The sequence below is a fragment of the Triturus cristatus genome, chromosome 6, assembly GCF_964204655.1.
Source record: "Triturus cristatus chromosome 6, aTriCri1.1, whole genome shotgun sequence".
Lineage (NCBI taxonomy): Eukaryota > Metazoa > Chordata > Amphibia > Caudata > Salamandridae > Triturus > Triturus cristatus.
In genome coordinates, this window is record NC_140589.1 from 1,115,829,955 (window position 1) to 1,115,855,734 (window position 25,780).

At 49.3% G+C, this 25,780-nt stretch overlaps 1 protein-coding gene and 1 long non-coding RNA gene across 4 annotated transcripts in view; one reads left to right on the forward strand and one right to left on the reverse strand.

The window, feature by feature from the left end:
- The window catches only part of LOC146821046 (uncharacterized), a 326,636-nt gene that overhangs the window by 212,315 nt on the left and 88,541 nt on the right, over positions 1–25,780 (forward strand). For all 3 annotated transcript variants that reach the window (XM_085611981.1, XM_085611980.1, XM_085611982.1), the window contains 2 exons: positions 8,383–8,508; positions 21,870–21,983. In XM_085611981.1, coding sequence (XP_085468107.1) covers positions 8,383–8,508; positions 21,870–21,983 — 240 coding nt within the window. The remainder of the gene's footprint in view (positions 1–8,382; positions 8,509–21,869; positions 21,984–25,780) is intronic.
- LOC146821047 (uncharacterized) overlaps positions 1–25,780 on the reverse strand; it is a 145,229-nt gene that overhangs the window by 54,913 nt on the left and 64,536 nt on the right. The window lies entirely within an intron of this gene.

Here is a 25,780-nt window from a genome sequence, read left to right on the forward strand (position 1 = left end):
GGGATGACGTCGTCGGAGTACTTAGACGCCGCCCTCGCGCGCTGACGTCAGTTCTTCTTTTTTCCGCGCCAGTAAGCGCAGATCCGGGAGAGCTACCCCTTTTAGTCTTTTTTGACTAAATCTTTTTGATCATTTTTGATCCTTGTCTGTCGACATCTGGTGCCGGTAGGATGCCTGGGTTCAAGGCTTGCGAAGATTGTCATCGACTGATGTCGGTGACCGATCACCACCGCCGGTGCCTCTACTGCTTAGGCCTCGACCACGACGCGGAGTCGTGCAACGACTGTCAGGCCCTGACTTCGAAGGCTAGGCGGGAGCGGTCCCGCAAGCTTCTCGAGCTTCGCCACTCGGCTCCGCGTCGTGCGCGATCCCGGTCCAGGAGGAGGTCCAAGGATCGCTCGCGGAGCCCTAGCCGACGCCACCATCGCTCGTCGGGCTCCAAGTCGTCGGGTAAGTCTAAACACTCTAAGAAGTCCAAGCGGCGACATCGCTCTTCGGACTCCCCTCGCCGGTCGCGCGACTCGGCCGAGGGTCCAAGTGGTTCCACCCCCGCGGCTCCGGCGGAGCCGCAGGCGCCGCGTCCGCCCCCATACCTTCCGGTCCCTGGGGCTGACGCGGCGCCGGCGGAGATCAGTGCCTTCCTCTCGGCCATGAGGAGCCTGGCCCCGCCGTCGACGCCCGCTGGCGCGCCTTCGGGCCCCGCGGACTCGACTGGGCGACCTCGCGTGCCGGCGGCTCCGGCCCCGGCGCCGTCGACGACTCCGGTCTCGACGCCGCAGGTCCCCGCGGGGCCCTTGCCTGGGCCCCAGTCGACGCCGGTTGACCTTGTCACTCCTCCACCGGCGCCGACGCCTGAACCACCGACGCCGTCACCGGCGCCGCCGACGCCTGTGACGCCGACGCCCCGGTTTAGCCCTCATCCGGACCCGACGCCGGCACGGCGTCCGCCGACGCCGCATCCGACGCCGCTTGAGACCTACCATCTCTACAGTCCGGTTCCGATCATTCCTCCTGTTTATCAGGAATCGGAAGAAGGGGGCGACTGGGAGGGGTTCGAGGACCCTCTGGCTGTTCAGTCACAGCTTTCTCAGGACTGGGCAGATGAACTGGGGGAGGCCAGCGGGCTGGACACTTCGCCAGACGCTGGATTCACTTCTCCTCCGACCGTGGCTTCGGAGGAGGGTGCAGCATTTTCTGTGGTGCTGCGCAAGGCGGCTGAGGCCCTTGGGCTCGAGTTGCCTGCCGTGGCTGTGAGGACCAACATCCTCACTGAGGTGCTTCAAACCTCAGCAAGCTCCACTGAGCCTCTGCTGCCGTTCAACGAGGCCCTCACTGACGTTCTGCAGGGCACCTGGTCCAAGCCCTCCACAGTTCCTCCTGTGGATAGGAACGTTGCCAGGCGCCACCGCCCTGCTCCGGGCGACCCCAGTTTCCTGTCCCAACACCCCACCCCCGAGAGTCTGGTTATCCAGGCCTCTACTTCCCAATCCTCCTTCCCGACCGCTCCGCCGGACCGGGATTCCAAGAGACTCGAGCAGTTTGGCAAGAAACTGTTCTCGTCCCTTAGTTTGGGCCTGCGGTCCTTAAATACCGCCTGTCTCTTGGACCGTTATTCCCATTCCCTGTGGGATACGGTGGAGGACGTGCTGCCCCTGTGTCCGGTGGAGGTCCGGACGCGTCTTACCCAGGCTTTGGCCGATGGGAGGGATGCAGCACGGCACGCCATAAGATGTGGGCTTGACACCACGGACTCGCTAGGTCGGGCGATTTCCACCACGGTGGCGCTCCGCCGCCACGCCTGGATGCGGTCCACGTCATTTTCCGGGGATGTCCAGAACACCCTCATGGACATGCCCTTTGATGGCACTCGCCTGTTTGGTGAGAAGGCGGACAGTGCGCTGAACCGCTTTAAGGACTCCCGGGCTACGGCCAAGTCCTTGGGCCTCTCGGCTCCGCGGGCGCACACCTCCGCTTTTCGCCCCTTTCGTGGCCAAGGAAGGGGCGCCTCCTCACGTCCGCAAAGCCACCAGCCGCAGAACCAACCTGCGCGCGGTCGCGGACGTGGCTTCCGCCGTGGCGGAAATGGAGGCCGACGTGGTCAGCCCACATCCACCCCGGCAGCATCCGCCTCAAAGCCTTCCTAGTCCGAGCTTTCAGGCCCATACCACGCCAGTGGGCGGCAGAGTTCGCCATCACCTGCTCCACTGGCGGTCCATAACATCGGACAGGTGGGTGCTGCAAATCGTCCGAAGGGGCTACTCCCTCCCCTTCGAGACGACCCCTCCAGCCATGCCACCGCAGCACCACCGTATCTCGGGGGATCATTTGGATCTTCTCCGCGAGGAAGTTTCGGCTCTCTTGGCCAAGGGGGCCGTCGAGCGCGTTCCGAGTCCAGAAGTAGGTCGTGGTTGTTATTCCCACTACTTTCTGGTTCCCAAGAAGGGCAAGGGGGGCCTGCGCCCTATCTTGGACCTCCGGAACGTCAATGCCTTCCTCCGCAAGGAAAGGTTCAAGATGCTAACGTTGGCTCAGGTTTTAGCTGCCCTAGACCCTGGAGACTGGATGGTAGCGTTGGACTTGCAGGACGCATATTTCCATATCCCCGTCCTGCCGGCCCACCGGCGTTACCTGCGGTTCACGGTGGGCCAAGAGCACTTTCAGTTTACCGTGCTCCCCTTCGGCCTCACCAGTGCCCCTCGGGTGTTCACGAAAGTGATGGCGGTGGTCGCAGCTCATCTGCGCAGATCAGGGGTCCCAGTCTTCCCCTATCTCGACGACTGGTTGTTGAAGGCGGGCTCGCCCCAGGCAGTCGTCTCCCACCTCCAGACTACGGCGGATCTCCTGCATTTGCTGGGGTTTTCCATCAACGTGCCGAAGTCACACTTGAGTCCCTCTCAGAAGCTCCTCTTCATCGGAGCGGTTCTCGATTCGGCGCAGTTCCGGGTCTATCCACCGGAACAGCGGGTCCGGGATATACAGGCCCTGATTCCCATCTTTCGGCCTCTATCCCGGGTTTCGGTCAGGCTAGTGTTGCGGCTTCTGGGGCTGATGGCCTCCTGCATCCTACTAGTGCATCACGCCAGGCGGCGCATGCGGGCTCTGCAGTGGGACCTGAAGTTTCAGTGGGCCCAGCATCACGGCAACCTGTCCGACCATGTCTTGATCTCGGAGGGCACTGCACAGCAGTTGCAGTGGTGGCTCACGGACCGCGAGTGGGTCAAGGGCAAGAGCCTCTCCCTTCCCCAACCGGAGCATGTCGTAGTGACGGATGCGTCCCTCCTGGGATGGGGTGGCCATATGGGAGAGGCGGAGATCAGGGGTCTCTGGTCTCCGGCGGAGTCTCGTCTCCACATCAACCTGTTGGAGTTGAGAGCGATCCGGCTTGCACTGAAGGCCTTCCTTCCCTCTGTCAGGGGAAGTGTCGTGCAGGTGTTCACGGACAACACCACCGCCATGTGGTACTGCAACAAACAGGGCGGGGTGGGGTCGTGGACCCTTTGTCAGGAGGCTCTGCGCCTCTGGACATGGCTGGAACACCAGGGCGTCACCCTGGTGGTTCAACATCTGGCGGGCTCTCTGAACGCCAGAGCAGACGAACTCAGCCGCCGGTGCATGATGGATCACGAATGGCGTCTGAACTCCGAAGTGGTGCAAGGCCTCTTTCAGCAGTGGGGAGAGCCTTGGTTAGATCTATTCGCCACCGAAGAGAACGCGCAATGTCAGCAGTTCTGCGCGTTGGAATTTCCAAGGCGGCACTCGCTCGGCGACGCTTTTCGTCACGAGTGGAGTTGCGGTCTGTTGTACGCCTTTCCGCCTATACCACTTCTGCCCAGAGTGCTGAAGAAGATCAGGCGCGACCGGGCCCACGTCATCTTGGTGGCTCCGGATTGGGCACGAAGATACTGGTATCCCGAGCTACTCAGTCTGTTGACCGATCCCCCGATACGTCTGCCCCTTCGGGAGGATCTTCTGTCGCAGCAGCAGGGGACGGTCCTCCACCCGAACCTGTCCAGCCTCCACCTCCATGCGTGGAGATTGAGCGGCGGCAGTTGATGCCATTTGACTTGCCTCCTGAAGTCTGTGATATCATTCTGGCAGCCAGGCGTCCCTCCACAAAGTCGGTATACGCCTGCCGGTGGAACAAATTTGTGGCATGGTGCACAGCAAAGGCTGTGGATCCCCTTTCCGCCCCTCTTTCTGAGGTTCTCCTCTTCCTTCTTTCTCTGGCCCGGCAGGGCTCTGCCCTGGGCACCCTGAAAGGCTATCTTGCTGCCATCTCCGCCTTCTTGCGGCTTCCTGATCAGCCTTCTCTTTTCAAGTCCCCTGTGGTTACACGCTTTCTCAAAGGCATTACACACACGTTCCCTCCTGTCCCTTTTGTAATGCCTCAGTGGGACTTGAATCTGGTTTTGACATTCCTGATGTGCGCTCCCTTCGAGCCTCTTCACAATTGCCCTCTTCGTCTTCTAACTCTAAAGACTGCTTTTCTGGTAGCCATCACCTCGGCTAGACGGGTGAGTGAGCTCCAGGCTTTATCTTCAAAGCCTCCTTTTCTATCTGTTCATCCGGACAAGGTTGTCCTTCGGCCTCGTCCCTCCTTTCTTCCTAAAGTGGTGACTCCATTTCACCTTGGGCAGTCTGTCACCTTGCCCACCTTCTTTCCGCCTCCGCATCCTTCCAAAGAGGAAGAGAGGCTCCACCGTCTGGACCCAAAACGTGCGCTCTCCTTTTATCTGGACCGCACAAAACAGTTCCGGGTGGACGACCAGCTTTTTGTTGGGTACGTGGGCGCTAAGAAGGGGAAAGCTGTGCACAAACGAACCATCTCTCGGTGGGTCGTTTTGTGTATAAAAATCTGCTATTCCTTGGCTAAAAAGGACCCTCCTGTTGGGCTGCGCGCCCATTCTACTCGGGCCACGGCGGCTACTACTGCCTTGGGACGGGGAGTCCCTTTGCAGGACATCTGTCAGGCGGCGACGTGGGCTTCGCTACACACGTTTGCCAGGCATTATTGCCTTGACAGCCAAGTCCGGAGGGATGGCTTCTTTGGCCGTTCTGTCCTCCAGGACTTTCTGGTGTGATCTTGGTTCGCAGACCCACCACCGGGGATGGTATTGCTTGGGTATCTATTCTAAGGTGAGGAATCTAACTAACGTGTTTCTTTCAGATGAACAAGTTACTAACCTTCGGTAACGATGTATCTGTAAGAAACATTAGTTAGTTAGATTCCTCACCGACCCACCCATCCTCCCCGTTCTGCGAACTGACATCTAGGGTTAAGGTTGTCCTTTCAGGCCCCTAGATTTTATTTTTGGCACCAGTGTCGGTCTTTGCATGGCTCTGCGTTCCTGGCGCGGAAGGCTATGTACAAGAACTGACGTCAGCGCGCGAGGGCGGCGTCTAAGTACTCCGACGACGTCATCCCGGCGCACGACGCCGACGACGGACGCGGAGCCGCAGACGACGCCTAGCGACGCGCAAGGGGTATTGCTGACGAAAAATCTTCCGGATCCAGTCTGACGCCTGGGGATATTCTAAGGTGAGGAATCTAACTAACTAATGTTTCTTACAGATACATCGTTACCGAAGGTTAGTAACTTGTTCCTCCCTTCCATCTGAACCAATCTGTTGAGTTGCCAGTGTTCTTCTTGCAACCACAGACAGTAGCAGAAAGAGCTCTTCATACACTGGACGTAAAGAGAGCACACCTTTACTATATAGACAGAAAAAAACCCTTTCGTAAAACAAAACAACTTTTTGTATCCTTCTCACCGCCACATAAAGGCAATCCCATATCAAAATCTGGCATTGCAAGGTGGATTGTCAAATGTATACAAATTTGCTATCACAAAGCAAACGGAACACTATCTATTCCCCCTGAAGCCCACTCTACCCGAAAGATAGGGCCTACAATGGCATTTTTAGGGAACATTCCCCTAGATGACATCTGCAAAGCAGCTACATGGTCTACACCGCACACATTCACAATACACCATTGTGTAGATGTGTAGGCAAAACAACAAGCTAATGTGGGCCAAGCTGTACTCAAAACTCTATTTCAAACTACTGCAACAGATACTGATGGTCGCTGCTAAGGAGGAGTACTGCTATGCAATCTATGCACAGTGTGGGATCTACAGCTCATATGCCTCAGACGGAAAATGCTACTTACCAGTATGCATCTGTTCTTGGCATGTAGAGCTGTAGATCCACACACGCCCACCCACCTCCCCGGCTACCTTTACCTGTGCCAGTATTATCTTAATTAGATACAACATACATGGACATCTCTTTCTATTTCTTACAAAAACTCCATCATTTCCCTTCTTGGCGAAAAAACAATCTGATGATGGAGTCGATGCCCATGCGCACTATTGTTCAAAGGAGGAGCCACCTATCCTGTGACTTCCAAACACTTTCCAGGACAACAACAAAGTGCAAACATCAGGGCCCAACACAAGATGGCGATCTATACACAGTGTGTGGATCTACAGCTCTACATGCCAAGAACAGATGCATACTGGTAAGTAGCATTTTCCTTACTCACCCTCCTGTCTGCCAACCAGTGGCATCAAGCTTGAAGCTTCATCATGTGGTTCTCTAAAGGTCTGTGTTGTTGTGTACCGGCTGGGGTTCCGTGAGAGCAAAAGCGGTGAGAGCCCTGAGTCAGCTCCCCCAAAGCGGCGGAATGATCAAGAAGAACTGGAGAACAACAAAAGGCATGACATTCTTCACGTGCCAGCCCAGGAGAGGGAACCTCGGCGTGATGGTCTAGGCATGGACTCTGCCTGAGACAGCGATGCCAACAACCTGACCCAACATGGGTAGGAAAAAGGTGGCTGAAGAAGTAAGTGCTGCGTGCTCTAGTGGACCAAAACTGGGCACGGACCTTTGCCTCACTGGCTGCTGCTGAAGAGGGTGAGTTGAGTGCCGCCAAGGTTCAGGGGAGACCTGCACATGACATCAGATGAGCACATATGTACTTATGTAGCATTATTGTTAATAATTAGCTAGTAGCTAGATAGTTACAATGTGAACATTAACAGCATCAACCTGTACTCCTTCTCAAGCCCCCTGTCTACAGATTTGATACTTATTTTACTCCGTTGTTTGGATTTATTTTATGCTGTCTGTTCAATTGTTATCTCGTGCTATGGTTCTTCTGAAACTGTACTGGTCAGGCCAACTCCCCAGACCCGGACCTTGATTGTTTTCCCGCCTTTGTTTGACAGTGTGGTGACTTAACTACATCATTTGTGCCATTATGTTGGTTTTACTCGGGCTTTCACCTCTTTGTACAGCGCTCTGATACCCGTTGGGGCCATGTTCGCGCTTTATAAAACACTTCAAATAAATACATAAATGTGGTGAATCTCAATCTATAAGGGTATGATTTTGTGGCACTTTGAAAGGACCTGAATGAAAAAAATACTTGGCCTTCGGAATCTCCGAAATAACTGAATCGTCGTATTATTTGTTAATAATAACCCCCCCAGTTTCTGTGCCAGCTGTCTTGGGGAACATGGTCCATTGTATATGCATGCCTGCATGTTTAGGTGATACATGTGTTCGAGTTTGTGGTACGAGGTCACTGGCAGAATTGGTGTGAAATACCTAGTATGCTATCACAAGTTGATGTCGGTGCTGGGTGTGTTTATATTTTTGATTTCTAGCTCCAGGATGTCCCTTTCTTCTGAAAGTTTCAAGCAGCAAGTTTCTGGTCGTACTTTGGCACTAGTCTGATATGGGGTTGGCTGCATTTTCATTTCCGGGACCTTGTGCACACCACAGGATGCGTGAGCTTCACCCCTGATCTATAACTTCTATTCACATTTTGCCAGGCCAAGAAGAAGCTTGGAAATCCGCTTATTTTCAATGCTTCACTTTAATTTTAGTATAATGTATTTGAGCTTGCAGCTCCATCTAGTGGCATCTTCACTGTACATGTTTCTAATTATCATTTACCAATTGAAATTAATTCCGGTGCTTAATGGCAATGTGTACACATTGTGTAGCAATACTCCGCCGCCCGCTGAACTCCGTGGAATTTGTCGGGGGGGGGGGGGGGGGGGGGCTGTAACTCCGCGGAATTCGGCGGCGTGGGCCTACGCGAATTCCGCCCAGGTCTACTTTAAGTCCCAGAGAGCAGGCGTGATAAACGGCAAATTTTGAAGAAATGGCTCATACTTGCTGAGGCTGGAGATTCTGACAGAGGAGAGGCGGGGGTAGCCATGACCTTTTCTGCCAGAGAGGCAGCTGCTAATGGTGGCAATACCTTGACAGCATTGCTCGCCCCATTCATTGTTAAGCTTAATATGTATACTGGTTCAAAAAGCAAAATAATTAATCCTCATTCAGAATAATATTTTTTTTATGATACAGGTAATAGAACTAGCAACCCTGATGCTATGTTTGTGATAAATACAGAAGAAAGCCGATATCTGAGCACCCTCCACGATAAAGATGAAGAAGAAAGTCATGATGAACTCAGTGCAGATGAAGGAGAAGGTATGGTGCATCTTTACAGTTATAATTTACGTACAGAACAGACTCTTCATCTGCCAATACTCAAAATGTCTAACAGAATAAGTAAAGTACACCATCTTAAATGTCAAAATGGGTCAAGCCTTAGAATTTCACAGAGAACGATTATTTGTCCAGACTTAGAAAATGTTTAAGAAGGGTTATATGTAGCCATGTATGTCCGTAACATCACATTTTGCAGTGTGAATCTTTCCTGGATTCACATGCTGTGCACTATTCCACCACTTGGTGTTTGAGTCTGAAATTTTCTCTTTTATCCCATTTTGTTTTTTCTTTTGAGTGTCGGCAACAATTTGGTGCTTTAAGCCCTCATGATTCACACCCTCATGATTCTCACCCTCATGATGCACACCCCATGAGGTTCTCATATGTGGTCACCATCTTCAGAATATTTTTTTCACAGCTGTGTTTAGAAGCAGGATACAGTGCTCTAGAGAAGTCAACAGAGACATCGAGAGGACATGAGAAAACATCAATAAAGGCTTTTTCACTTTCGGAACTGAAGACAAGTGTCAGTAGCCACAGGAAAATACCAAAGGGCACAGAGAAAATCAAAACGTAAGCATTCTCAAGGTAACCTCAACCGTGTGGGTCTTAGAATGCACACTCTGGGGTTGGTTGATGCCCCGAGAAATGAAAAACACCCTCTTCAGGTTTTGCCTGAACTGTCACCACAGATATGCCCAGAAGGACAATCATAGTGTGTGTAATCTCTGCCCCCCCATGACCACTAGTTCAAAGGGTGCAAGCCCTGCAAAATCATTTTTCCCAAGAACACTTAAGGGCAGAGAGAAGCAGTGTCCATTGACAACCCTATGCATGTAGATGCTGATCCAACATCGCATTTGAGTTAGCGGTGACGCTGAAAAGAGAATCAAAAGAGGCTGAACATGCAAAGAAGTGCCTGTTGATCGATCCACAGGGTAAATCAGCTATGGCACGAACAATCTTAGTAGGAATTGGACGACTCCCTCAAGAAGTTTAGATTTCCCAAAAAGTAACAAGACAGCACAACCGTGAAAGAGGAAGCACCCACCAATCTGTAGCTTTCAGAGGAGGAACAATAACAGTTCTATGAAGAATTCTAGTAGTAGAAGCAAATGGTAACGTTGAAAGGCACTGCAGAAGGGTTCCAGGAAGATATAGAAGCATGCTCACCAGATGAGAGCATGGATTCTTCCCTCACCAGTGGGGGACGTATCTGTGTACAATGCCTTTATAATAAAGAATTGTGGACTCCTACAAGGTACACATAGAGGAAAAAGTAATGCTTCCTCCTAGAAACCATACTTCCTGCACAGAAAAGGATCCTGCATCTGGTTATGCAGCCAATCATTAGATACCAAGAAAGCAAGGCCATCAAAGAACCACATGAATATTAGAATGGCGGATGGAGGAGAACATTTCAGCAGGCAGACCTTTCAGAAGGCCTCCTCCCCCCTCCCCCCCACAACAGACGTATCCCACACAGGATGGGGTGTGCACATGGGATGAAGGGGTCACAGTAACCCTCAAGAGGCAGTAAAGCACATAAATATCCTGGAACGTAAGACGGTGTTTCTAGCTCTGCAAGCCTTCTACTAACAAATCTCAGGAGTACAAATACAGAAAGACAACATGACGATGAACAAGCGAGGGCAACAAAATCCTTTTTATGTCCAAACTAGCAGAAGAGATTTGGAGGTGGGCGATACAAAGAAAGACAACACGGATGGCAGTACACCTATGAGGTGTGCACAGTGTAGAGGCAGGCAGGCTAAGCAGACAGGAATGAGCTTCACATGAATGGGAGCTCAACCAAGGTATAGTCTAGACAATCTTCCAGTAGTGGGGGAACACCACGCATACAGTTATGCGCAGTATGAAAACTCAAAATGCCTCCGAGTTCATGTCCCGGTTACCCTCACCAGCAGTCTGATGGGAAAACCATGTTGATAAATTGGTCAAGAATATTTGTATATGCCTTTCCACCAATTTCCCCGCTATCTCTAGTGTTAAAAATGTGCAGGCCACTATGACAGTGATACTAATTGCTCCACAGTTGGCCAGACAAACCTTGTTTTTGGGCTTGTTGTAGCTGGTGAAGGGCAGAATATTAAGAATATCTGTGCAACAGATTGTCCTAACTATGCAGGAGTGGATGGTTTGCCACTCAGAACCAGCCAGCCTCAGCGTAGCAGCATGACGTCTGAGTACCTAGAATTTTGACATCTGGGCCTATCCCCAAGATTAATAGAGGTAATTAAAGAGGGTAGGAGGGTGACGATGTCTAAATGCTATATAGCAAAATGTAAGAGATACATACATTGGGGGTATGAGGAAGAACATACATGACTGCTCAAGGGACACTACTGTTGTGAGATACCTAACGCGCTAACTACATGAAAAACTGACCTGCAAATCTATTAAGGAACACCTGGTGGCTATAGGAATATACACGAGGAGTATCGTGTGCAAAACCATCTCCATCTTTCGAGTATTCAAGACATTCCTACAAAGGGTAAAGAGAGTTGCACAACCCTAGTCTGCACCCTGCCCTCCCCAAGTGTGGAACCTTAACCTGGTACTGAAGACTCTTTTTGCACAGACAGGACTAAAATTCCTTGACAGTGAAAACTGCCTTTCTAGTTTCTATCCCATCACACCGAAGAGTCAGTGAGCTTCAAGCTGTCAGGATGCAGGTGTCATAGTTACATATACACAAGGACAGGCTGGTCATGAGGTCTAACTTGCAATTCCTACCCAAGATCATTTTGCTTATCTTGTAATTTCCCCTGCTGGGCCTACTTTGGTTCTCCATTGGTTGCACATATTAGCAGCTTCGCACAGCCACACATCATACATTTGTTTTTGTGACGTATTATTTCAGAACTACACTGCGTATATTATTTGTTATTCAGTGACTCTTCTTAGGATTTAGTTTGAATATTTAGGTTGAACAACATGGTGTACTGTTTTTCTATGCCTGGTCAGCAACATCGTCTTTAGACTTTTTTTTTATTTTTTACACATTTTCAACATAGATTACATTGATTGCATTGATATTATTGACATTGACATTATGTCGGACCAAAACATATATAGTGCTGGATGTCTTCTACATATCCATTCCGTCCATACATTAATAGCAAGTATAGGGCAAAGCTATAAGCAGCGTATTTCCTGAAACATGTGAGGTTATCAGTATTGATTGTTAACAATCCCTCCCCCCTAGCCCCCAATTTGACATTCATCCGTCCATTCGTGTCTTGTTGCAGCTCATTAGATAGCAAGTATATCAGTTAGCGAACATACCATGTTACTGAGTAATGGACGGGTATAGTCCCGGGCAGTAAGGCTCCATTTTCTAGCATTATACTTGTGCAGTCTCAAACGTCGTGCGGCCCTTGCCTACTGTCGGAAATCAGCAACTGTGCAGCTGTGTTGCACCCCTGCTCACTGCCACCAAGGGCCTCACACCGCCTGTGCCGGATCTCCTACCGGGTCACACTCGCCTGGTCACAGCCTCATGGGGCCTTTGCCGATCTCAGCCGCGGCCCCGTGCACTGCAGTGCTCCGCACCTCCCTAGATCGTGGTTGCCGCGTCCCGTGGCCAGCCCTCATTCACAACAATATCGCCCACCATCGACTCTGGGCGGCAACCGAGCCCTGATCGTCCCCTGTTGTTTCCGCCCAGGAGTCGGTGTAGCTCGGTCTCGACAGCCCAAGCATTTGTTAGCTCTCCCCAGGCACGGGCCCAGACAGCTGCACACTTCTCTGGGTGCTGTAGTGTCGCTGGCCGTCTCACCAACAGGCAGGCCCACCACGCAGCAGCCCATATCACATCCACAGGGACGCACCATATCTTTGCTGTCGAGGTTGCCAGCCACAGCAGCCGGTACCCGCCCCCCTCAGCAACAGCGGGCGAATATATACTGTTTTATGCCCCGATGGAGTTCCCGTACCGACAGTAGAGTGGGATTGCCAGGTCCCAGTCTGGGAGCTCTGTGTTCAAGCTACTGCTATCGTCAGTGGTTAACCACGCCCCCTAACATCTTTAAACATAACACAGTAGCACAGTTGCAGTTTTCTAACACAACAGTTCTTAATATATAAACTGTCTCAGCCCCTTGGAGGTCAAGGGGAGAATTCCAACATAGAGACCAGTCTTGAAACGGAGGCAGCAGTCTTGTGTAAACTGACTCCTCTTATGATGCGGGCCATGTAACCACACCTACCAAGTATGGGGTTCAGCGCTAATCCTAGAGATCACAAATATATCTCTGTGCTCACAGACTTCCTTTGTGTCTTTCTTTGTTTACTATGGACATGCATAAGTAAGAACGAAAGGTGATGATCTGTTGCCACAGTTCCCTTAGGGACTAGAGGTTCATGTTCCAGGTTTGATGCAATCACCAGCTACTCTGGAAAGGTTAGGAGTGCAGATGAGGCACTGTGAACTAGTCCGATTTGGGCCTGCAGGTACTGACGTGGTAGAGAGACTCCGTCCCTACATTCTGACATCCCGTTTTCGCAAGGCACAGTACTGTTTCCAAACAAAATCCCAGCAACAATCTATGTTAACCTGACAATACATCTTTACAAGCATTCTTCCAACAACCAAAGAACTTGCCAGAAAGTACCCTACACTAAGTGTCAGGTGGAAAATAATTTATAACATTCAGGAAACAAAACTGTGTAGGAAAGGGAACCACTTCTTTGTATCATTTGCACCTGCTAACAAGGAAACACCAGTCACAAAGGGCACCATCACAAGATGGATAGTTTAAACAATCCAAATTTGCTACAAGGAGGCTGGCATGGCATTGGGGACAGAACCAAGAATACACTCAATTAGGAAAAAATAAGTCACACTAGCATTCTATGTCAGGACACGGAGGCGAGGATTAGGCTTTTCTTTCTCCTTTAATTCAACAGTAGCCACTTTACACATACAACAACCAATGCAGGGACTTCATATCCCATGAAGCCTGAGGAAAAAACTATCAAATTCAGAATAACGCAGTTCGACCAATCTTGCGCCTCTTGGCTCAATAACTGGTGTTGACCCTTGCTGGACTTCCTCTTTCTTCACTACTGTAGCCAGTGTCAGTTAAGTGTTGACACTTTACTTCAGGGTTTTGTCGTGCTGTGCTGATTTTCTATTGTGATTTATTGCCTCTGATTGGTGACATTTTCTTGTGTAACGAAGCCTCCGCTTTGCTTGCGCAGCCGCGACAACACTCCGTTGCTCCTACGCAGCCGCAATCTTATCTTGTGTAGCCGGGACTGGAGTGCGCAGCGGTCTGCCGATCTCTAGAGGGCACGTCTCCTCACATCTTCCTGGGATGCTCGTCTTTGATTTAACACGGGACGGAGAGCGCGTCCATTATGCCCATTGCCAAGCGCCTCTCGCCCATGTTGACCGAGCGATCAGATCTTTCCCCTGCCAGCCTGGAGTTGTAACACCCTTCAGGGTAGGTGTGTAGGCTTCTCTTGTCTGCGTTTTTCCAGCAAACTCACCCAGGCTGCACATCATTATCTGCCCGTTTGAACGACAAGCGTCTGTGTGCCTTGGTCGCATACACCATTCTAGCACTGTGAGTGTGCAGAGACTTGGGCTACCCCTTAGGGCCTGTGCAGGTGTGTGGGTTTCAGCCCCAATAATCTCACCCTTTCTGTTCCCTCCTGAGGGACTTTGTCTTAGAGTTCCATCCCCAGCTATTTGAGCCCTCTTACCTGGTGGGTGGCCCCCCTTAAACTTACCTGATGCCTACCTCTGGCCCTCAGATCCTCCGGAGATACTTACCCCAATGAGGATTTTGATGACTTTTACGAGGAGGAGGAGGATACTCAATACTTCCCGGTCACTGATGATTTTTATGATGTAGTGGTTGCCTCCATAGTCAGGGCAGTCTCAGAAGCGGTGGCACCTTTGGAGAGGAGACTAAGGGATGTGGCACAGAAGTGCCTGCAACCCCTCGCCCCGAGGGAAGAATTACCTGGGCCCTCTGCCCCCAAACCTCCAGAGCAGGCCACCGACCCCCCCTCCTGAGAACCTGGGTAATCGTCTGCACCCAGAGGGGGTGGACCTGGACGGTTTTGACAAATTGAAACAAGCGTTCTTGGACACCATGCCCCCACCAGCGGGCACAGCCCTGTAGAACATTCCGCACCCAATTGGTCATGGCTCGGCTGCCTCTTCTCAGCCCGCTGATGAGTCCCCTGTCAGGTCCTATGGAGAATCAGACCATGCCTGACCCTGGCGCCCCTCTCCCTCCCTGCCCCCCTCACCCTCCCTGCCCCACACCAGGCTACGGAACCCCCACAAGATGCCCAATCCGATCTCTTGGATCCGGAGGAGCTCTTGCACCCCCGATCTTCAGAGTGGGTCCCCTGTGAGAAGGTAGCCACATATGTGGCAGGCCGGCTACAGGGACCACTAGACCAGCAGGTCCGCTCCTGCCTTAGGTTGGAATGCCCTCTTCCGTCTCTTGACAGTAAAATGTCAGTCACCCTTTAAATTGACACCAGGATGGCAAAAAATAAATAAATATACGAAATACCCGAAGAACGGCATTGACAGGTCCTGGCGGGCCTGCCAAGACAAACTGTTGGACATCACAGGCCCCTTGGTAAAGATCTTTGATATGGCGGAGGACGCCAAGGCAGCCGGGGCCCTGATCCCGCCAGATGTCGTTTTGAGTTGAATGTGGAAAAAAAATGGTTCTGTCGGGTACAGAATTGATTTTGGTTTACTGAATAATAACCAATAGAAACAAACAACGATGAACGACAATGCTCAAACTTTTCAGTAATAATCAATGAAAATGGAAGAAAGGCAAACACCATGAAACAAAAACACACCAAAATTAAATCAATCAAAGTCTGTATTTAAGCATAAATCCATATGTTCTTTTACATTTTAAGGTGTCGAGATGACATAAGAGGGTTGTCAAAGTACATTAACCTACAATTTGTTCCAGCGGTGCAGGTGATCTAGTGAAAAAAGTGCTGAATGTGAACAAAATGTATACTGTGCTGTGCGAATTGCCGAAACTAGTTATTCAAAGGACATCCCTCCCTTATGTCATCTCAACACCATAAAATGTAAAAGTACAAATGGATTTGTTGGAAGGCGGACCCCGAGGAGTCGGTGAGACCACCAAGGGGGGGGCCCTCACACTGCACGAAGTAGCCGAGCGCTGCCGAGAAGTCTCCTGAGAGATCCTTCTCCTATCACGTACTAGCACAGTAACACCACCACACAGGACTCAGGGAGGTTGTCTTGTGACAAGCAATTCTTTATCAGCAATAAAAAGGTTACGAGGTCAATATTTACACGAAGGGATCGAGGGATCCACCAAAAGTCTCAGTGTCTCTTTGGAAGGGTCGGGGTAGCAGGACAGTCTTTGGCAGGAATGCGGTACGAGGGTACCTGGGGCCCAGTTCTTATCCTCAAGCTGGAGGACCTCCGGATCTCGGATGGGTCGAGCCGCGACGGCGTCAGCAGGGCTCTGGCGTACAGTTCGTGGAGAGCCGCGATTCAATCAGCAGGGCTCTCAAGATGGTTTCTGCTCAGCTCAAGCCGCGACGTCGTCAGCAGGGCTCCGAGGAAGGTTTCAGCGAGGTTGGGCCGCGACAGCGTCAGCAGGGCTCCGATGTTCCAGGTGGTTCAGAAAGGGTTCACAAGAAGGAGCCGCGACGCAGTCAGCAGGGCTCGTGATGGTTCCGACAAGAGTTCTTCTCCGTAGGGTCAGCCGCGATTCAATCAGCAGGGCTCTCGACTCCGGGATACAACTGCCGAGCTGTGGTGGGGTCGCCCCAGATATAGGTCTGGAGCCCTTTGATGTCCGGACCTATGCGCCCGAGGGGGCGGAGTGGCCGGGTGGAGGTGGCCAGACGCCCAGCAGGAGAGGCGCCAGGCCCATGGGAGTTGCAGGGCGATCACACCTCGAGAGGGGAGGACAGTTGGGGGCCCCATCGATACTGTCCTCCGCCGGGGGCGATGAATGGTTCCTGCGGCACCCCCTGGCTAGTTCGTGGTGCCTCGATGTCGGGGCTTCGCTGGGGTCGAGGCCGGGTTGAGCGGGGTCGCGCCGGCAGGTGCACGGTGTGACGGGGATGCCAACAAGATGGCGGAGCCACGAGGAGTATGCGACCACGTGCAGCTCCGGGTGAAGGGCCTTGGTGCAGTTCAGACGGGTGGCCCGTGAAGGCCGGGGTGGGGAACGGGCACAATCCAGGGGGTTAAGGACCACGCCACGAGGCCGGGTCCAACAGGATTCATCCTTAAATACAGACTTTGATTGATTTAATTTTGGTGTGTTTTTGTTTTTTTGATTTATGGTGTTTGCCTTTCTTCAATTTTCATTGATTATTACTGAAAAGTTGGGAGTATTGTCGTTCATTGTTGTTTGTTTCTATTGGTTATCATTCAGTAAATCAAAATCAATTCTGTACCCGACAGAACCAACTTTTTCCACATTCTTGTACACCCAGGTTCTGAGGGGCACTGGGTCACCCCATTATACTAGATGTCCTCTTGAGTTGGGCGCAAAAAGCAATTATATTCTTGGGTAACACTAACTGTGCCATTTCCATGGAAAGGCGCCGGTCGCTGCTCATCAAGCTGGACCAAAGCTAGGTGAGCTACCCACACTGAAAGCAGGCCAGGTGGCTCAGGGCTGGCTTTTTGGCAACACGTTTGTGAAAGAGCAATAGCAAATTTGTCTCACTCTTCAACTCCCTCAACAAGGCCCAGTCAAAATTGAAACGCATTTTCAATGCGCACGTTTTCAGCGGGGCCGGCCGTGGTAGGGGGGGCTCATCTGGCCGTTCCTCACAGACAGCCTCAGGCAGAGGTCAACAGTAGCCGAGGGGACAGTGGCAGGATTCTACACCACCAAGGTCGGGCCCGACACAGGTCTACGCAACAGTGCTCGCGGCGGTGGAGCACCTGCCTCCCAACATGAGTTCTTTACTTATCTCATGTCCCTGCTTGGGGGCAGGTGGCACAATTCCTAGACAACTGCCGGGACCTTACGGCTGACGCTTGGGTGCTCCAAATGGTGCAAAAATTCCAAGTGAAAGTCTACTGCTCCCCCTTCCTGGTTTCCCCTTCGGCCCTGATCCATTTCTACGCCCTCATCCAGAAGGAGGTGCAGGAACATTTGGGGAAACGGGCTATTTGCTGTTCACCCCTCACCCCAGGGGATTTTTAAGCATTCTGTTCTTGGTGCAAAAACAATACGGGGGGTCAATAGCCGGTGATAAACCTCCGGGAATTCAACTAGTGGTTAGTCTACTGCCACTTCAAGATAGAGGGCATTCACCTGCTCCGCGACCTCTTGTGTCCCAACGACTGGATGGTCCGGCTGGACCTCAAGAACGCTTATCTCACGGTTCACATTTTTCCACCACACTGTCGATTCCTCCATTTTCTATGGCAGGGCCTAACCTTCGAGTTCACCTCTCTTCCTTTCGCCCTGTCTGCACCATGGTGCTTCATCAAGGTTTTACACCTGGTGGTAGAGAGGTTGAGAACACAGGGCGTCCAAATGATCGTATATATGGATGACCTGTTGTTCATGAATCAGTGTCCCCTGGCGTTGTCTCAGCTGTTGCAGTGAATCTTCTCCAATCTCTGGGATTTGTAATCAGTCAGGTGAAGTCCTGTCTTCTGCCCGCATGTTCAATCCCCTTTCTAGGTTTCGCGATCAATTCGGTGGAGGCCACCCTGAGACTCCCATCCAGGAAGATGGCAAATTCCATCACGAGATACAGCAGATTTTACAGAAACCTCAGACCTCTCTGCGCAGCATTGCCAGAGTAGTCTGCCTTTTGTCGGCTTCGATCCAGGCCATCTTCCTGGGCCCCCTTCACCTTCGAGCCCTTCAGAGACTCAAAGCGTCTCACCTGCACCAGGGTTTAACGTACGCCCAGCAGGTGCCTCTTTCCGAGGAGGAAAATAAAGCACTTGATTGGTGGCTCTCCCACATGGAGGCGGGAAACAGAATGGCCATTTTTGGCTCCCAACCGGATCTGGTGATCGAGTCAGATGCCAGTGGTTCAAGTTGGCAAACCCACTGTGGAGAGTTCACCACAGGTGGCGGTTGTTCCGCCGCGTAACAGTCGCTTCACACCTCAACTGTCTAGAGTTGATAGCGGGTTCCTTCGTGGTCTGCTTTTGGACCAAGGACAGAGCCCAGTCCTGCGTCCTCCTCAAGAAGGATAACGTGGCAGCGGTCCATTACATCAATCACCTGGAACGTACTCTCTCCAAGGCCTTGGCGGACCTCGCCAAGGAACTTTGGGAATAATGTCTGGCACATCAGGTTTCGGTGATGGCGGAGCATCTCCCAGGAGTTCCCAACCTGGTGACAGATTGGCAAACCTGTCACCTGTGGGACTCAAGCTTATGGTAGTTGTTTCCCCCGATGTTCCAAGCCTTGCAGGAAATGTGGGGTCCGTTCTCGATCGGCCTGTTTGCGTCTCGCCTCGACCACCAGCTGTAGCCACAGATGCATTCCTGCAGTATTGGGCATCGGAACAGGGTTATGCCTGTCCCCCTTCACCATGATAATGCGGTTGACGATCCAAGTGCACTTGCAGAAGGTGGAGCTGGTGGTGATCACCACGGTTTGGAGATTGCAGGTATGGTTTTCAGTTCTGATGGAACTTTCTTGGGCTTCTCCAATCCATCCACTCCCACTGCCTCATCTCCTGAGCGATCCAGCGGGCAGTTCTCACCCTCTGTTGGTGAACTACTCCCTCCCGCTCATGGTGTTGAGGATTACCAGTCTCAATGGACCAGGCCTTTCGAGAAGCACTGCGGAACTCCTCTTCTGAGCCTGGGCAGATGGCACGGTCAAGCGATACCGATCGGCCTGGTCTCGTTGGATGGGTTGGTGTCTGCGAAGGAGTCTGGATCATGTGGGGGTAGGTGTTGTGCACATCCTGAACTTTCTAGCCCATCTGGCTTCAGAAGGTTTGGCTTATAGGACAATCAGTACCTTCTGGTCTGCAATTTCGACTGGCCATGCAATTGTGGCTAACCAACCGGTTGGAGAGCATGCATTAATGAAGAAGTTGTTGCATGGCATCTTGCTATCTCTTCCCCCAGAACCGAGGTATTCTGTTCTCCCAGGTATCAACAATGTCTTTAATCTGCTGTCAGGATGGCAAAGCAACAAGTATCTGTCCCGTAAACAGCTATCATCCAAGCTGGCAATGTTGTACAATTCTCGGATATGTAAAAAACAATGGTTCTGTCGGGTGTTACACATTCCTTTAGCAGTCGAAAAATTCACTGAGTTATTTAGTGTTCGCTTCAAATCAAAGGAATACACGCTAAGACCATACAGGGTATTTTGTCACTTTTTATAAATTACATCATTTATATTTTGTAAATACCCCAACATTTTCTGTAAGGCTGCCAACACACAAGGTGAAGTATATTGTGAACTGTGGCAAAGGTGACATCAAGTGCACGGTGATACAATAATGGTGCACAATATGTAAAAAGTGATTAAAATATGATTGGTGGCCAGGGAACAACAATTGGAAAAAGTGCTTCTACAAATTAAATGAATATGTTTTAACGCAGAGCCTTGGGGCCGGTCTATGGGAATTTGTCGACGTTTCAACTCAGGGTCTGCACTACTAGTGAGTCAGTGCGGGTCTTCATCGGGACATAAGCGGGGAGGATGACAGCCTACAGCCGCCCCTTGAGGCAGAAAGAGCGTCTAGGCATTGGCGCAACAGGGTTTCCGTACTTCAGTCACCTAAGTTATTGATGCGTGGATAGGAACTTTTCCTTCATTCATAGAAAACTTATACTAAACAGTAATTTAGTCTTCCAAAGTCCATTTGTCAATGTTTTATTTGCCGCCATCTCTTCCCACCTATCTCTCCCTCCCCTTATCTAATCCTCCCACTTTCCCCGCTCTGCCTCCCCACCCTTCACCTCCACCCCCTTCACCTCCACCCCCCACACTCCCACCCCCTTTACCAGGGACTGGACTTATTGGAATAGCTATGGTGGAGGTCTCCAAAAAATTTTGAAATTAAAGCTACTTCTGTTCAATAACATTCTCCTGAGTTACTAATATTATTAGGGATGTAGTAGTAACTGTTATACGGTTCCTACAAATTTAGTTGGACTGTATTAGGTCAAAAAATGTTCACAATATAGAGACTGAGTCTACTTATATCATCAGTAAATGCTGGTTTTGGCTAGTTCACGGGACCACATCTGAACTCCTAACCTTCCAGAGTTATAGATGTGGTTGGTAACCTCACATGTGACCACTTCGAATCCCAAGGAATTTGTGGAAACAGATCTAACCCCTTTGTTCATCACTTTTGCCTGCCCAGGGTGTTACAAAGAAAAGATACAAGAATAAATTTTCAAATGTTTATTGAAAAGATTACATTCTTAAAGCATGAGCTGCGATTATTAGGCTAGGGCACTTCGGGGGGGACCGGAGACCTATCAGAAGATGACGAAGAAGAAGAGGACACAAGATTGTTCCTTTTAAACAAGCTCTTGCGACCCATGACTGCAACAAACTGGAGAAGTCACTCCTCAGTAACCCCACTATATGGCTGAATAAAGACCATGCCGGCAACCAATAAAAAATTCCCACCAAAAATGCCCCCGATCAGTAAAAAATTCCAATATGCCCAAAATAGATAAATAACGGGTCAAAAACCCAGCCTGCCAGGTCTCAATATATGTGCACCGTAAAGGCCGCCTCGCAGCCGCAACCCAGAAACACAGCCCCAGCTGCAGGAGGACTGCTGGACTCCGTTGCGGCTTCCTGTGCAAGTGCTGCTCTGCCCCTCGACCACGAGGAGACTGAGGAGACACAGCACACTGGGAGAACGCTACTGAGGGCACCCTCGATGGAGAGAACCAACCGAAAATTCCCCGGCACCACATCAGAGAGAAAGCCAAAGGTAAGTCTCATCTAGAGAGACAAAAAAGAACAGGTGGCAGTGGGGGTGGGTGGAGTTTTTATGGGATGGGATAGGTCTAGAAGGAGGCGGGGCCTCATTTGTAAAGATGGAAGGCGAGTGAGGGACTGGAGGTAATGTGACTTGGCAAAAATTGTTGGTCTGTTTCACATTACTCAAGCAACATGTTTCCAATGGATTATCACTCTTGGCAAAGATTCTGTAGCCACTTACCTTTGTACGCACAAAGTCTGTAAATCACTAAGCTGAGAACAATTATTATAGTATAAGTGGGTCCTCTTGAAGGATCATTTAAATTGATGTTTATTTTGCAATAGTTAAATCTTTCATCTAAAATATCTAACCATATTACACTGGATTTACAGCATTTCCGTTTGTCAATACTGACGTTTGTTTGAGAAAAGAAGAGGAAGCGGGTCCAATTTTCATTGACCATCTTGGAATTGAAGTGAGAGAGAGCAGCAGAGACCCGAATGTAGGTATGTTACATATTTTCCTCAGTCCCTACCTTTCTGAAATCCGATGGTGAAAAACCCATTTACAGCTGGCTAAAACTATTCTTTACTATCAACCTTGCGGGTATAGTCCAGCGACTCACCTGTCTCAACAAATTAAACCTGTTCTTAATTGGTGCATTTTTTAGAATGCGTGATCTCTTCCCAGATCAAATAACTTCAATAGGTGAAAATCTTATGTAATTCTTTGCTAGGTCCATTGGACCATATTGCAGAAATGGTATAGAGAGTTCTGCCTGCGCAAAACATGTTTTTATGGATGGTGCCATGCACACTTGTGCTGTGTCATGTGAATGAGGGACTTCTCTTTTGGCATTTGCTTACTTGCATTTTAGATACTTGAGCAAGCAAGACTCCCTGGAGATACCCTACTTGTTCTTTTTTTTTTTTTTTAAGTTTGAGTTTATTGAAGAAATAAAGAAGGGAAGGAGAAGGGAGGGGAACGGGGTATAATCATCATGATAAACATATACAAAAAAATAAGCAATTCAATAGAAACTCTCATTAAAAGCAATTATAACAAGCATGAAGCTTACATGAACAGAGCCTACGTATAGGAATGAAAAATACCATATAGTATAGTAGAACGTGATATCATAACAAAAAAGGCATTAAAGAAAGAAGAAAATCATGGTGGCTTACGCACCTCAACTGTGTTAGGATCTGGAGAGGCGTGCACCGGAGCAAAGGAGGAGAGATAGGATACCAAAGGAAGCCAAATCAGGTCGCGTTTAATTGCCAGGGAAATGGGAGATACGTAATTAGTATCTAGGCGATGATGGAAGCAAACTGCATTCCACCAAGATTGGTAGGAGACATTTGCAGCCTGTTTCCAATTAGAAGTAATGGTATGGAAAGCCACAGCAACTAGAAGGTCAAGTAGTAGATAATGGGAAGGAGATTGTGGGAGTGACGGTGATAGGGAACCTAGAAAAACTTGTGAAGGGGAAAAGGGAATTTGAAGTTGAAATATCTTTTGTATTTGCGTCCATACTAGGTGCCAGAACTTGGAGATAGGAGGGCATTCAAACAACATGTGTTTGAGATCTGCGACGGGACAGGAACAGGACCAACAAATAGGGGATGTGTCAGGTGAAAAACGGGATAAAGCTTGTGGAGTACATAAAGTTCTGTTATAAATGAAATATAAGGTTTGGGTAGTATTAGCAGCTCTAGAGGCTTTATGAAGCTTAGCCCATATTTTGTCCCAAAAAGGTATTGGCCAACCCTGAGAAAGATCCAATTCCCATGCATTCTCGATTTTAGATTTTAGTCTGTCAGTGGAGTACCGGAAAGAGTTATAAATAGCAGAGGCTGAGGGAGACGTCTCCAATAATAAAGAAGTAGCTTTGCGGTCCAAAGGAATATCAGTAGATGGCGCCAAAGAGCGAAGATATAAGATCAGGACTGGGAGAAGGGCATTGTATTGCGAACGAGCAGAAGAGGGCAGTGAGAAAGAGGATTGAAGTTCCTGGAATGAGAGAGGGGTATCTTGGGAAATTAATTGAGAGATCCAACACAATCCTCGAGAATGCCATGTCTTCCAAAAGATGGTGCGATTACGAATTTTGAAAAGAGAGTTGTGCCATATCGGTTGATCGTGAATGGAAAGGAGGGAGGGATAAGATGATATTATGTAAGGGAGAAGGAGAGTGCGGCAATGAGAAATAACAGGCGTACGAAAGCGAACTAAAGAAGACGTGAAGGATAAAAACTCGCGAAAGGTAAAGGGGGATAGAAAGGAAGATTCCATACTTAACCAGACGGGCGGATAGTGCGGAAGATCAGAAGAGAACCAACGGGTCGATTGTTTCAAAGAGAAAGCTCGATGATATTCTCTGAAATTCGGAAAGCGCACACCAGACTGAGCCTTATCCTTGCGCAATGAAGCCAAAGCTATCCGAGACCGCTTGCCATTCCATAAGAATTTCAGCAACAAGGAATCAATCCGTTTAAAGAAGGAAACTGGAATGTGTACTGGCAGCATGGAAATGGTATAAAGAAGAAGAGGGGATAACATCATTTTTATAGAATTGAGCCGACCCCACCAAGACAGAAAGAGCGGGTTCCAGCGTTGAATAGCCGTGTCCATTTTCTTGAAGACATAATCAAAATTAAATTTGAGTGTATCAGACAAGAGAGGAGCGAACCAAACACCCAGATATTTGATCCTAGATGGTTGCCAGGAGAAACTCGTTTGGGAAAAAAGATGCTTTTGACAAATAGGGTTTAAAGGTAGAATCTCGCACTTATCAGCATTTAGGCGATAACCAGAGACCGCGGAGAAGGAAGACACCTGCTGGAGAAAAGAGGGAATAGAGGAAACAGGATCAGAGCAGTAAAAAAGAATATCATCAGCATAGACCGAGAGTTTAACTTGACGCGAACCAAATTTAAAACCAGAAATACTGTTGTCTAGACGAATTTTAGTAAGAAAGGGTTCCAAGGCTAAAACAAAAAGTAGGGGGGATAGAGGACAGCCTTGTCGCACTCCCCTGTGTAACGAGAAATAATCCGAGGTCATCCCGTTGACAAAAATGGAAGCCTGGGGATTAGAATAGAGTAAAGAAATAATAGAGATGAATTTGGAAGAAAAGCCGATCCAGCGCAAGGCCTGAAACATAAAATCCCATCCAATCCTGTCAAAGGCTTTCTCCGCGTCTAAAGAAATAGCCGCGAAGGGAAGCGACAAAGAGGAAGCCTTGCTAAGTATATTAAGAAAAACACGGGCATTGTCAGATGAGAGACGGCCCTTGACAAAGCCTGATTGTTCAGGGCCAATGAGATCGGGTAAAAGGGGATCCATGCGCAATGCCAAAATTTTGGCCAAAATTTTATAATCCGTATTGACCAGTGAAATTGGTCTGTAATTTTTGCATAATGAGTGGTCCTTATCTTCTTTGGGAATTAAACAGATTAAAGCCTGTTGGAAGGAGCCGCTGGAAGAACCCGCTGCAAGGAAGGATCGGAATAATAATAATAGTTTAGGGAGAAGTAGAGAGGCGAAGTGGCTGTAAAATTCAATAGTGAAACCATCAGGGCCTGGAGACTTACCGTGCCGCAATTTAGAAACAGCATGAGAGATTTCAGAAAGCGAAATGTCTTGTTCTAGGGCAAAAAAATCAACTTGAGAAGCCGGGGGGGAGGGAAGCGAATGAAAATATGAAAGAAGATCCGTAGTCTCCGGGATGTGTTCGGGGGTATAAAGATTGTCATAAAATTTCACAAACTCAGAGAGAATGTCTTTATCTTTAAAGCAAGAGTTCCCAGTGGAAGTCTTAATGGACTCAATCTTTGTACGCTCCTTTCTTATCTTTAAGTAATTGGCCAAAAGTTTTCCCATTTTGTTCTTACCTCCATAATACCTGGAATTAAATTTTAGCAAAAGGTTAGAGGCAGCATCAGTTGTAAACTTATTGAAGGAAATTTTCGCATCAATAAGTTTTTTTAAGAGAAATCTCAGATTTAGAAGCATGATAATCAAGCTCTAAAGTCTTAATATTAGCTAAAATGCGTTCGGATTTGGCTTCTCGAAGTTTCTTTCGTCGGGCTACAAAATTAATAATAAAACCCCTAGAGGCTGCTTTAAAAGAATCCCAAACAGTAACAAAAGAGGAATCAGGGGTATGATTGAAAAGGAAAAATTCAGTGGCAAAGGCAGTAAATTCGGAACAAAAAGTAGGTTCCAAAAGCAAAGCATTGTTGAAACGCCATCTGCCAGAGTGAGGGGAAAAAGGAAGTAGGTCAAGGTCCACATGAAC